Source organism: Protopterus annectens, chromosome 5.part0, assembly GCF_019279795.1.
Source record: "Protopterus annectens isolate FY-2018-M chromosome 5.part0, PAN1.0, whole genome shotgun sequence".
Lineage (NCBI taxonomy): Eukaryota > Metazoa > Chordata > Ceratodontiformes > Protopteridae > Protopterus > Protopterus annectens.
In genome coordinates, this window is record NC_056735.1 from 1,818,072,954 (window position 1) to 1,818,087,861 (window position 14,908).

Below are 14,908 nucleotides of genomic sequence, written 5' to 3' on the forward strand. Positions count from 1 at the left end.
TTAAAGCCTTGGATGGATACATACATAAATAAAATACATACACACACACACACACACACACACACACACACACACACACACACACACACACACAGTCAGTCATACCTAAACAAAATGTGGTGAGATTTTAAAAGATGATGATATGTCTTAACTGCTTCTAATAGCTTCATCAAAACTCTTCCAAAAATCACCCCCCCCCCATTAAAATTTCAGAGAATTAGCTGGAAAAGCATCAGTACTTGTTACTTACATCCAACTTTTAATGTATTAGCACATATTCCATCTGGGCTAGAACCTTTGTTATTTTTCGACTGATGAATGCTACATCACATTTCTTCAATATCAGGTGTATCAGCAAAAGATTTTCTTACAAGTTCTAGACGGACATATGATTGTTGCACCTTTACAGAGGTCATTTAGTTCATAAGTGGATGAAAGTGTTGCTTTGAACAAACCTGAATAATTTAATCTGCCTACAATGCTGCCAGGTAGTCTTCGGACTGAAGTGGAATAGACCTTCGAGAATAAATAACCTGTGAAACATCAAGCAATCTTTACATGTTGCATTCCAGAAGAGAGTTTAATCTCCATGGCGTTGCCTTGCCACAATTTATTTTTTATGTACTAGACTCTTATTTTGTCTTTTTCCTTGAAATGCTGGTATGACTCTCTCTTTATGGCATAAGATATCACCTTGCATTGTAAATGGAGCTTTTAATTTTTGATAAGAGTAGGCTTTGCATTTCCATATCCTTGAGATGCCCTTGGTGTTACCAATGGCTCAGCACAAGCAGAGTTGATTACAGTCTTAATTCCCTTGAGAATGTCTCTGTGTTATCTTTAGGTATTAGTACTATAGAAAGCTTTGCTTGAAAACACTGCTGTAAGTCCTGTAGAACCACTGGGCCTTTAAGGGACTTAGTGTTGCATACATTGTACATTATCTTTGCCTAGCTGCTATGCTTCTGAGCAAGGTAATTATTCATGGTGCTGTTGAGATTTCATTGTACTCTACACTTTATAGAAAATCTTCAGTAACATCCCTGAGTAGATTTAGACATTCTTGTAAGGTAAGTGATATGTTTTTATTACCTCATAAATCTAAGGAATGCATTATGAACAGCATGGTGTCCTATATGTTGCTTTCTGTGGCCTTACAATAGCCTATGGTGCCATCACTTTTGAAGTCTTCTGAAATGTGTTGAGAAAATGCAATTGCATGTCCAAATTTCAACAGTTCTGGATTTTTCTATATGACCACATGACTGTCATTGTTATCTATAATGGTCACAAGCCATACTCATTCAAAATTTTAACTTGTAACATGTAGGCCTTTATTTCTACTCCAGCCATGTTCTCCATTTTTATTACAATAATCATAATTCTGATCAACATCTGACTATCCACTAAAATTGTCAAAGAATAAAAAATGGCTAAAGGGATCTTCAGTCTTCAAAGTCTGCATACTAACAAAGTTTTTAAGTTATCTTTCATTGACCTCAATATACAGATGACTGTGTAATGCTTCATATACCAAAATGACACCAAAGCCCAAGTGGATATATACCTGGAAACGTATCAAGATGTAAGGCTCGAACTTTATAGCCAAAATGCCAAGGTCCCTTGTCAGCATAATCAGGATCTTAGAAATGACTGCCTGTTGATCACTACCAAGGAACAGATCCTGGAAATAGACAGCAGTGCAGGCTCCAGGGTGTTAGCACCTTCTTTAGGAAACTGTTTAGGCATCCCTTCTACAACAACAATCTAGGAAAGCCCATTAAGATTGAGTTATACAGTTATCGTTGTTGCCAGCACAGCCGACTTATCGGTATCATCCAAGGAGCCAGTTTAGGTACCACTAATTATACTTCTGCAAAGGTCTTCCTCACCTGGTGGAAAGAATGCCAAATAAATATCTGTGACCTCACTGCGAGTAGACTCACTGTCTGTGATGGAATGATATACAATCTTCAGTCTGCTAGACTAGACATTATAGTTGGATTTCTAAGTTTTCTACCAAAACAGATTCTATACTCTGACCTCTGTCATAATCCAAGATCTTGAGATTGTGAATTGAAGTACTAAAGTGACACAATGAAGGTGTACCCCAGTAAATGAGATATTAATAATCAACTGATGCCAATAATATTACAACTTCTAACAAGCATTTGGGCTTTGTTAAGGACAATTACTTCACTGTCAAAACTGGAAAGGGAATGCAAAAGTACATAAAGGCATAAGACCCAACCAACCAAAAGGTGGTCTACAACATTAATATATATATATATATATATATATATATATATATATATATATATATATATATATATATATATATATATATATCAGCTTTAGGAAGACATCTGGGGGTTAAGAATTAATTACTGAGTCACTTCAAGCTTTATCAGGGGCCCATGAAACTGAAAAATCAGTGTTAATTTTACAACATCTCAAAGTGGCTGTACAATTGTGACTATGTGGTCTTACATTCTTTGGAAGCTGAATTATTTATGATTTAAAATCAAAGAATGTGTCACACTATTTAAATATTTTTTTTCAAAGAACACAGAACAGAAAACCAAATATGAATTAAGATGAAGTACCAAATGTCCTCCTTTTTCCCTGTTAATGTGTTTCTTCTTATTATTATTAGCATTGAAGAAGAATCTCTTCATAATACTTGTTTGTCAAACTACCAGGATTTCACAGTCCATACATGAAGTGTTCCTTGACAAACACAGTACTGGAGGTAAAGGATGTGCTAGGATTACTTTAAGTAATACTAGATCATTTACATCCACATCAACAGCTGAGACCTTGGTTTGTTTTCAATCAAAGGAAAACACAGTAAACGTTCAGCACCACAGACCATGCTATATTTCAATCATTTCTGAAACAAGAATCCATGTGCCAGGTATGGGAATATAATTCACAGCCGTCTTATTTTCATGACATTAGAAGCAGCTATGCAACTAACAGAGCCACTGACATTGCTCTGATAGAAATGCTGCCACTGTATCTGTATTACGCAATTGGAATACAAGTTCAGAAATCAATAAAATAAAATATGTTCAGAAGGAGGCACATCGGGGTATGTCCCATGCCTCCCCTACTCATACAACAAACATCACTATGTCAAGGAAATAGGATAATTTTCCCAATTACAGCAGCCTTAAAGCAAGCAGTCTATTTTGATGAAGCACAGTTTCATTCAAAAACACACATAAAGCAAGATTCTATGTTTGATCTTTTGACCATCCTTCTAACCAGTCTTATTGCATTTTCCTTGCATTCTGCTAAGCAATCTGTGTTATCTGTTCATAAAAAGATAGCAATGGGGATAACTGTATTTTGTCAACTTATACAAGTTTTTACTTTCTGCAGTGCTCTGCCTGACCTATTTTGTGTTTGGACTATGCTCCCTTGCCTCCTGCACTCCTATCTGTGAACCTCTCTCTCTCTATCTCTCTCTCTATATATATATTCTTAGCTTTTCCTTCCAACACCCTAGATTAGATTATCATTGCAAGGAACCAGTAGCATCTAGAAAACAACATAATCTCTGATTATTTTCTTTAGAAATGAACACTTCAGAAGGATTCTGCCAAAAAGCAAAAACTTTCACTGCACAAAGGCAATTAGCGCTACAAGAATTATATTCATAAACACTCTTTAAATGGTAATAGGTACAATTTCTCTAGCTGATTGTTAAACAGAGTGAACCCGCGGTAGTGGTGCTGCGGTAGCGTTGTTGCCTCACAGTAAGACGCTGTCCGGTTCGATTCTTAGCTAGAGCGTCTTCGGCGTGGAGACATGTGTGAATGGCCGTACCTTCATTGAAGGTTATTCTTCAGGGCTGGTAACTCGGCACATAAAAAAAAAAATCAACTACCAATCATTAGCGGACCGCAGTTCCACTGTGGCGACCCTAACCGGGTAAAGCCGAAAGACACATCATATTCTTAAACAGAGTGTGTTAATCACAATGAAAAATACTTCTGTGGAGTACCTCTCACATCATGTCAAGAAAAACATTATGCTAATGAACTTCAAAATTCACTTTTAAATAATAGCTGCTGATAGTTGAGTGCAATAGAGTTTTATTCACCAATAACTGGAATTTAAAGTCCCAACAGCAAGAATCTTGCATTAAAAACTGTAAGAAGATATTTGGAATAATACAAGGTGAAATATTACAAGCTGTGTGTAAATAAAAAAAATATATAAAATAGCTCAAAAATATTTGCAACTTTTTTTGACTGAAAGTAATGGGTGATCAATACCTGATTTATGAGGCGATCAATACCTGATTTAAACAACTGCATTGCTTTTATGTTATACTAAATGTCTTCTAATGTATATGTGTCTGCAGCTTTTGTTTTTCACAAATGATTTAACTTGCAAGTTATTCTGGCTTGATGGCTGTTTTATATTAAGAAACAAATCTATGCATATATATTATGTGCGTGCTGTGCGTGTTCGTATGTCTGTGTGTATGTATATGTATGTGTGTATATACAGATATATATATATATATATATATATATATATATATATATATATATATACACATACATATGTTGGTTTTGTGTGTGTGGGGTGAGTAAACATATATACATATATATATATATATATATATATATATATATAGATATATATAGATATATATATATATATATATATATATATATATATATATATATATATATATATATATATATGGGTCCACTTTGTAATTCCGAAATACTGAAATCTCGAATTTCAGTATTTCGAAACCACAGAGCCGAAAACCCAACCACAACTCACAAATTCGAAAACAGACAACTGCAAAATTCAAAATCCTGCAATTACGCTACACATGCAGTACACACACATAAACATACACAAACTCCCCACAATCAAACAAATACATCTTAACTACATGTAAGCAAGGGTGCAAGCACCCCTGCACCCCCCTACTTACATATTCTAACTCTGAGATCGCACAAACAGAAACACAAAAGAAACTCACACATACACACACCTTACAGTCCCTCAGACACACACATAACAGTCACAACACACACTTACATACACTAAATGCCTAACCAACATACTTACACACACAGACTTACCAAAGCTAAACCAAAACATCCAAATACTGCACCACCAGTATCAGAAATTCAAAATATCCGTGCTTCGGTATTTTGAAATTCACACTTCTGCCCGTTTTGGAAATGTAAGTATGCAGCTTTGTAAGTTCAAAATACTGAAATTTGAGATTTCAGTATTTCGAATTTACAAAGTGGACCCATATATATATATATATATATATATATATATATATATATATATATATATATATATATATATATATATTCATACATATATCTGTGTGTGTGTGTGTGTGTGTGTAGTATATATGCATGTATGTATAAACTCTGTATTCACATTTGGCAAGTAACTTCCTTAGAGTTATTTGCAGTTTTGCATGACATGCTTTTGCCTTGTAATGCTATAAATTTTGCTTTGAATTTGCTACTTACTTGTGCAATGCATAATTTGTCCCTCAGCACGCCGGACATCAGATCTTACAATTCCTTACTGCCCACCAGGGTATTATTGGACACCTGATGGACTCATCGAAGCCAGAGCACCCCTCCGTGAGCCATATTTTTATATTTATTATCATGACTGTATTTTTGCTGCTTAGTGTGAAAAATGTAAAATTTAAAATGAAAGCTGGACTTATTTTTGCATGATGCTGTACAGTAATAACATGTCTGTTTCTTTGACTCCTGAAGTTTTCTCTAAGTTTGCTTATTTATTAGAATTATTTCTGTTGTATTAAGAATTTTCAAATTAATTTCATCCACATGCTCATCATAACTGAGACTTTGATGGAAGAAACAGTGCTTTGTCTTTGTGACATCTGCATCTGGATTTGAAGAATTAGAGGCATAATTCATGAGTGGCATAGCTACATGGAAATTTTAATGTGCTCCAATGACCAGCATATAAACTATTTTTTCCATTCATCCTTAATGATATAACTTACTTAATACTGTACTAACGTACTTTTTATAGATACTTAAGTAATACACACAGCAATTATAATACATACCTTATAATGATCATTATTGCAGGATTCATTATGACAGAGAAGCCTGCTACAGGTGGTCTTCAAACTCTTAACAGTAGTGAGACATTCCTCTAGAGTGTATGTACATGCATAATTGTGGCCAATGGAAGACAAGCTAGCTATAAAAACATCATTATGCAAGCTTTCTTCAGTTCATTTTTTACTTCCCAATGCAAGGTATGATTTCATAAGAGTCTAATGCAAGTCATTTCACTTAGGCCTTGTTCATTTTCAGCTGTGTATTACATTTTCTCTTTAAAATTGTAACCATGGTTTCTGATTTAGTTTGCGTAAATAATGTGCCTAGAAAAGTCGCCAATGTGCTCTTTTTGTAGTGAAAACCCTCTTAAAGATCTTAATTTTTGTGCCTTTCTGTTAAGCTGAAGAACATAATTCTGAATCGTGTATATATTGTGCTCTGTTTCATAAAAATACTTTTACAGGGATAGCTAAGCATTTAACAGCACATTGCAGACCAGTCCTACTGCTTGAAGAACAACACTAGTATGTAAACATGAAAAAAATATAACATGAAAAGAATGTATGTGACCACCTGAATAAACCTAAAAAGTTACGAGATTTAAATCTGTGAATCTGTCTCAGTTTGTTGAGAGGCAAGCAGTAGGTATGCAGTGATTGCTGTTACAGGTGATCCTTCTCAGCCAAGAGATGAAGGTGTTCTGGATCATCCACTCCCACCCCAGTAATGCCTTCTCTAGTTCCACTATTCTCCATATTACTTCAGAGTACAGCTTCAGTCACCTTTGTTGAAAATAAATAAATCCTACCTTTATCCAATCTCATGTGACAGTTTTGTACTGTTACAATAGTTCTTATACTTATAGTCTGAGCCTGCCTGGGATGCCAGAAGCCAAAGGTCTCCACTGACAGGCAGTAAAGTACCATTCCTCCAGGTCACCTTGGTTCTTCTTTGCAAAGGACTCTGATTCCACCCACCTTGGCACAAACAGATCCATTGGTTCAGTAGAGTGCATCCTCTCACCCAATCTTGCGCTTACATATCCTGAGAAGCCCACAGTCATGGGCATTATGGGGGTGGGGGGCATAACAGACAGCCTATCCAGCATGGCTGTCTGTTTTCCCCACATGATGTCCTACAACTGTTCCCTCTCCAAGTTCTCTAGGAGTAGGGAGATGTGAATGTTAACTGAATCTAGGACAATGTCTGTTAAGTGAACCCCATCTGGTCTAACTCAAATAGGGTTCGTGTCTTTAACATTAGGAAACCTAGGACAGGCCCCTCTCTGACTGTGTTCCAATAGATTTATTTCCTCATTCTTTCAGTCTGGTACCATACGAGGAACCCTAACATGTTGGACCAAGCCACATCAAGGCACCTGATCAGCTGAGTTTAACCTAGATATCGTCCATAATCACAGATAAGAGCTGTCTCTTGTAAATAACATCCAAGTCATTATTAGCATGTCTTCTGTTTCTTTTATACACACACACACACACACACACACACACATGCACATGCAGAAGCACACGCATGAGCGCGCGCGTGCATGCACATGTGTGTGTGTGTGTGTGTGTGTGTGTGTGTGTGTGTGTGTGTGTGTTTGTGTGTGTGTGTGTGTGTGTGTGTGTGTGTGTGTGTGTGTGTGTGTGTGTGTGTGTGTGTGTGTGTGTGTGTGTGTGTGAGAGTGTATGTGTGCATTGTTTTATTAATATTGTTTTCCTCTGCATTTATCATCTTTTTTGAGACTCCCTTTTCTTGCATTTTTTTTTCTTTATTGTTCTGCCCTAACATATCCAATATCTTAGCTAACTTCTTATCCTATATACTACCTTCCTAATGTATGTAAAGTAGGCTGCTGACTTCCTTTTCCCTACCCTGTTGAGTCTCCCAAATCAGATGCCCTGACAATCCACACTAAATGAACCAGATCAATAACTTGGGTCAAGAAGCCTACCTTAAGTTTGACCACCGCTTGCTGTACAATTATGACTGCTACAGCCTACTGATTGAAAAATTGGCCCCTGCCCCTCTTAACTGCTCCTAAGATGTAACAGGATATGCGACCATGAAACCAGGTAGATCAGTTTTACCTTCTGTGGTTGTAATACTACCACATGACTGTTCCCCAGCTAGTCAGTCTTCGATGCAGGAACCCACAACAGGATGTTGGCTCCAACAAATGTAAGGTTTCTCAAAGACCATGTGCTGGGCATATCCTTTAGTCCATGTCTCTAACTTACTATCTCTCTATCCCTGAGGGCCCCATAATATAGGATCAGGAATGGACTTGACCCATGAAACATAGTCACAGTAAATAGAATGGCAAGTAGCCGTCTTACTAGAATGGACAGAAAGAGTTTCCAAAAAGGTATACTGCTATCATGAAACCTGGACCTGAGACTACCCTACTCTTTTAAAATACTGGCAAGTACCTAATCATTGGTGAAATCCTATAAACATCTTTCTTACAGTACTCAGCTAATAATGCTAAGTGCCATTAGGCTGTCATTTCTGCATCACCCTGCATCCACCAGAATGCTAGGTATCTCCATAAAAGAATCATTGACCACCTCCTGTCTCCTAAAGGAGCAGATTCACAAAGGCCACGAAAGTCTGACATACCCTAGTATATGCTGCTGTGATACTGATACTCACAGCAGCTTACCTGCTATCACAGTCTTTTTTTCCAAACTGCTGTCAGTATCTCAACCACTTCTATGGCAACTTCTGGATCTAGTACACCAAACCAGTGAAATTGCTGATGAAAGAGAGTGAGGCAGCAGTTATAATGTTGCCCTTTTATTTAACAGGCAAAAAAAAAAAAAGAAATGTTGCACTGTGTGACAGGCAAAACAAGCTTTATAATTGACCTGTGGACCCTATCACTCAAGCATATCTGTTGGTAAATGTTGCTTGTATCACCTGGATATCCGAATGAAACTTTATCCTGCTGTTACTGAGTTTGGACAGACAAGTATTCAAAGCTGCTCAAATCGGCATAAACCTCAAAAAAGTAATGCCCCTTCTGACATTGTCCCCACACTTTTCTGGCCACATAGCTGAGAACAACCTACCCTCAATGTAATCTCCCATCCCTTGTGAGACTGTTACATCGTATACAGATCTAACCCAAACCAACTGCCAAAAATGTGAAACCATTGAAGTCAGTGCCGCAAAAAACTACACCTCAAGGACAGCCATCAAAGACTGTGTGACTAGAACCCAGTAATGTTTGTACTTAGTATCCTTTATGAGATAGGCCGGGAATCTGACAAAAGTCCTGCCTAGGGCCACACTGCCCTTCAGGCAAAGCTGGGCAGGCACAATAGTTCCATTAACTTCCCCAATTCTGATCACCCTCCTTTATCTTAACTGTGCTGTTTTGTCCTGCAATTTGTGGAACTTATCAACTGCAGGTGAATAGATTGCTCAAAATAATAAATTTTTAATCCTAGGAAAGTAATCCTTGCAGCTGGGCCTTCCTTCCTGTCTTGCAAAAAAGGCACTATCAAGATTGAGCAAATGGCCTGAAATTGATCCACCCTCTGAACTGTATCTAGTTTTGATGCACCCTTAGTGAGAAATTCATCCAGATAATAAACAGCCTTAAATTGGATTGACTGGTCCTCCCAAATCCAGTACAGAGGCATACTAAATGTTTTGAAGGTGGCACAGGCCACCACACACCGCATGGCATGGCTTTGTTGAACTAGAACATTCAACCCAAGTGCATCCCCGAGAAATGACACTCACTTTGGCAAACAGATAAAAGAACAAAAGCAATTAAAACGTTGTGCTTAACCAGTCAATGGCAAACCTGTGACCTGTACATGGCAATAGCTCTCTCCTAATACATAGTGTACTTTATAGTCTGTGGTATGGGGAACTGAATTACCTTCCAGGAAGGAAATGCTATGTATCAGCTTGAATTCCTCAGGTCTCTTTTTCAAGATTAGCCTCAAAGGGGACACGATAAAAATTTGAAAAGGTGGTGATGGGAAAGGGATACTATCCTGCTCAGGTTAATCTCCTTCTCCAGCATGTTCAGCATCGAACTTCCCTTCCTTTTCACTTATATCAAATTCTTACATGTCTTGTTCCAGTGAATAAGATACAGCAAAATTGGAAAATTGGCCCCAAAACCTTGAATCAATTGGCTGGCTATCACATGGTCACGGTAGCCATAAAGCTTGGCTTCAAGTGTCGTAAATCTGAATGGAGAATGTCCCATTGTGGCACCGACCATGAATGCCCACACCCCAAACAGTGATTGCTTATGGCCCTTGAAGGTACCCAGCAGGAGGCTTACCTGCCTCCTGCCAAGGTATTTGCCCTGCATTGCCTAGCTTGTGACAGAAGCACACTGCTGGGTGGGTGCCCCCATAATATGAGCTTTGGTAGGTGAACCTACAGGCTGCCCAGAGTCATTTACTTGCACTCAAGACCAAACAGCCTTTGGGAAATGGCTTTAATTAAGTTTTCCCAATGTGACTACTTGAAGTTTGTCCAATACTCCCAAATAGTTATCCACATGCTTGGACTCCCATCTTAATGACTTGTCCAGTATATGAGCATTGTGAGACCCTGTAACAAGTCTTTCTCTAGGATGACTGCTGTAAGGTACATGAATTACTGTTAAGTCTTTACCACCCTGAGTCTCAAGTCCATTATCCTCCACACACACCTGTAACTTTTAGCAAATTGAATAAATCCACAAATCTCCCCTCTAAGCCTTTTGTTTAACTGGTAGAGGAATATGCACAGTGAGGTGAAAGTAATTTATCACCCATTCATTGTCTGTGCTTTTTTTGCTGACTACCTGAACATGAGGTTTGTTCCATAGGTCACATACCAAGTTGTTGCCCCCATTTTCCAATATGATGCAAGTCCACTTCCAACCCCACAGCAGGTGAGGGAGACTCCACTGATTTTGTTTGCCTAAGGTTTGGCCTGGTATCTGCCACCATTACTCCCATAAACATCTGTGGGGCATTTCAGCCTCACTAAATAGGGGATCTAAAAAGTCACAGGAATATTCATTCCGACACTGAATTGTCAGCTGCACTTTCACAAATAACCTCAAGCTAAAGATTGCTACCTTGTTGTACACCCAAGGGATCTGTCAGTTGTTCCTCTGTATTCTCGCCTGATGTTCCATCTTCCTCAGTACAACATTTGGTTCTCTTCTTTCAGACCCATCTCCTACAATAAAGCAACCTATCTTAGTCTGAATCTCCCCAATATGGCATACGTCAGTATAACACTACTTTTCTCTGTGCAATGTTTTCTAACTCTTTCTTTATGGTAAGCTTCTTAGTTTTAATTAAATGTGTAATAGTCTGTATAAATTGAATTTGTTATAATGTTTCTTTAATTCTAACTTTTTTTGCAGATTTTCTGAATTGTTTCTGTATGTAATTGAATGCAACTTTCATGGAGCATTTCTGCAGGGACCTCAAGTGAAACACAACATTTTCCTAGTTGGACTGTCCATTTCACTGAATACAAATAGATACATTCCATGCCACATGCTACGCCACTGGTGAGATGTGCTCATATTTTTCCCACTCATCTCAGCACATTGCTCAAAGGTCACCCATTCCTGCAGATCTTAATTATCTTTCCTCATTTCTTCAAGAAGAGTATCAGACTGTGCCATCAGTGAGTGACTGTCTGTCCTATTATTATAATTATTGTGTTATATGTCAACTGCTTTTTGGTTGCTAATCTGTTTAATCCTATTCATAGCATGCCCCATTCCTTTTTGTATATCAGCAAACATCTTATTATATCACACCTCCTTTTTATTAGTGGGTACCCTTTTAGTGTCAAAATTGTCAGTCCAGTGAGATCTAGGTCATGGCAGTGTCTGCATGGGCCTTCCTTAATGCCCTTCCACTGCCAGTCTAGTTGCCCTACCACATCCTAGGTTTTATGAATTCATGTATCTTCTGTGACTAAATACCACAGCCATACTGATCCTCTAACCTTACAACAGGTGTGTGGTTACCTGTTGCACCACTGTCACTGATGGCACTAGGGCACTCGGCTATTTTGATCTTTGCTTAACTTATTTTGCCCTGACACTCTTTCTGCTTGGTGATGCCCCCTTTAGCCAGTACCATGATCTACCCAGCTTACTGAAAGGATTTGGTGTAACCAGCCCCCATCGCCAACTCCTGGCCTTGCCCCTAACCTCACCACCTGTCCCCTGTGTGCTTTTTGCCTGTGTGCAGCATGGGCCACTACCAAATAATGGCCTTATCTCTCCACCCCCTGGTTTAACATGCACAGTCCATGCAGTCAGTGATCAACTTCTTCACCACCATGCTACTTCCCACCTTTTAACTACATTGTCCTTCACCACCTCCATTTTAATGCTTTTCAGTTTTTCCTCTATTTTCTTATATTGCAGCTGCTAATCATAATGCCCTTACTACCATCTCTCGTCTATCAGAAATAGAATTAATGACAATAACCAAGTGGGAGGAGGGCATAAGAGCTCAAAATCAATGACACGTTTTAGTAATATCCAACATTTAGCTGGCTGGCATTCTGCCGTTCAACCTCATAGCTCCAAGTACTAAAACAAACCTAATGGGAATAACAGTACCACTCAGGAACAGATTATAATACTGCTCTTGCACTCTTTAAAGGCTCTTAAAATGCTGGTTTTTGCATTACCATGCCTTTCTGAATGGCATGAGATCTTAAATTGAAATGTCTGACGTTAATTAAAGAATGTAATCCTCAAAGGTTGTTAAGAAAACTACATCTTTCACAAGAACAGACCATCACAAGAAAGTAAGATCAGCAACTTCCAGCAGAATCAAAGATTGCTAAGAGGTATTTATGGAGTCATTCAGTGACTACTAGAAAGGTGAATAGAAAGCAGCTCCTCAGCATTTCAGGAACTTAGTCCCCTACAGTAGCAGATAGGAGAGCCTCAGCCTTAAAACTGCAAGCTTGTATAGTCATCAGGCTCCAAAATGGTCAAGAAGTGGTAACTGTAGAAATCCTCAAAGAGCTATGAGGTAGAGATCTTAGCTATTGCACCTCCCTGCACTCTTCTTTTTGCACTGCAACCTCTGTTTTGATTTTTTTCTTTTAATAAAAAAGTTTCAGCACAGCATTTGTACTGCATTACACAATAACCAATATGCTCAACATAGCAGAAGCCCCAGGCCCAGAGGGAAGGCCTAAGCATCTGACATGTAGAGGTAGGTTATTACGGCTTCTCAACGTTACCTCTGCTTTTAGTCATAACCATTGTCCGAAAACCAATCACCTCCACCCAGTAATGACCAACATCTATGGTATGACCACATTGCTCAGCAACTGTCCCAAATCAGCAGTGGAGAACATCCAGGCATGAGCAAACTCCAGATAAGTAAGAGAAGCATAGGAAACACTTAAAATGCGCACCCCCAAGGCACAGAACATAGCCACTACACGATTATGCAGGCCATGCAATTTACTGAGCTGCAGACCAAATGCATGCAGTGTACCAGTCTCTAACACACTCAGCTTGAATCAAAAACACTTAAAGCATGGCAGCTTTAGCAACCAACAAACATACTCCTTGCTCAAGAGTGATACTTACTGTTGTTACTTCTGGGTCTTGCCATTTACCCACACACCTAAACATATACTAATGTATCACTCATGAAGTGTGCAAACATGCAGCATATACCATCTACCCAGAATCAAATGTTTATTGTTAGCAGAGCTTTGGCCTCCCATTCAGCACATAATGAGCCACAGGCCAGTTCACCACAAATTCAGGTCAAGCAGAGCAAGACAGTAGAGTGTTTCCTGTTTTGCTGATGAAAAAGGAAGATCTTGTACTTTTCACTCAGTTTCATTCTGGTCTTAGCCCATTCCCCAGTCATTACCTTAGGCCTTTCCTACCTATCTATCCTTAGCCCAGGTCCTGTCAAACCTACATCCTGTCTGTCACCTATCCTTATTCTTTCTGACCACTCCCCCTTGGGGCAATTCTGGGTCAATATATCTTTATCAGAAAAAAATGTAACTTGCAAATATACCGTTGTCCCATACACTTGCAGCATGTCTTCTTCTTCTTTTGACTTTTCCCGGTTAGGGGTAGCCACAGTGGATCAGCTGTCATACTTGCAGCATGTCTAATGCTTATTATTCCATTTACTAGGCCTTGTGCTTACTGCAGTACATGTAATAGCAAATATTTGATCAAAAGGTTAATATGTAAGGTGAGATATAAGATTAGTAAATGTGAACTTGTTAATTTGGTTTGATTACGTTTATATAAATGTAAGTTTGCTTATGTCATAAGTCATAATTCAATAAAGGTGTTTTAAAAAAAGTTGAATCTGGAAGACAGAACACATCTCTCTGTGATACTAAAGATATACCAGGAGATAAAAAAAAGAAAAATGATATAAACAAATTCTGATTAATTATTCAGTTGTACCTCTCACCAACAGTCTTATTTCTCAGCAAGAGGAGAACGTCCTGATTTCCACCTTCAGACTTCTTGGTGCATCAGCAGGGAGAGTCTTGACAATTCATTTTTCTTGAATGATATTTTGTCTGGTCTGGAAGAAGATAAGAGGCATAAAGCTAGAAAATGCTGCCTTTCTAAGTTAACTCGATTTTCCCTGTGGTGTAGCTGCATGTCTATTATGCAGATAGTTCTGTGTGAGTCTAGCTTGCCATTTGTTAAAGTGCACCTACCTGTCAGGCATATTAGCCTGATTAAACACTGAGCTTACTTTAGCTATAAAGGATTTCACAGGCAGAAAAAGGAAGGGGACAACATT

At 38.4% G+C, this 14,908-nt stretch overlaps 1 protein-coding gene across 44 annotated transcripts in view; it reads left to right on the forward strand.

The window, feature by feature from the left end:
• The window catches only part of LOC122801915 (ABI family member 3 binding protein), a 3,486,228-nt gene that overhangs the window by 197,450 nt on the left and 3,273,870 nt on the right, over positions 1-14,908 (forward strand). For 43 of the 44 annotated variants that reach the window (XM_044071601.1, XM_044071602.1, XM_044071604.1 and 40 more), the window contains exon 2: positions 5,556-5,645. The exons of the other annotated variant lie outside the window; for it this stretch is intronic. In XM_044071601.1, the coding sequence (XP_043927536.1) occupies positions 5,556-5,645 (90 nt within the window). The remainder of the gene's footprint in view (positions 1-5,555; positions 5,646-14,908) is intronic. 44 annotated transcript variants of the gene reach the window in all.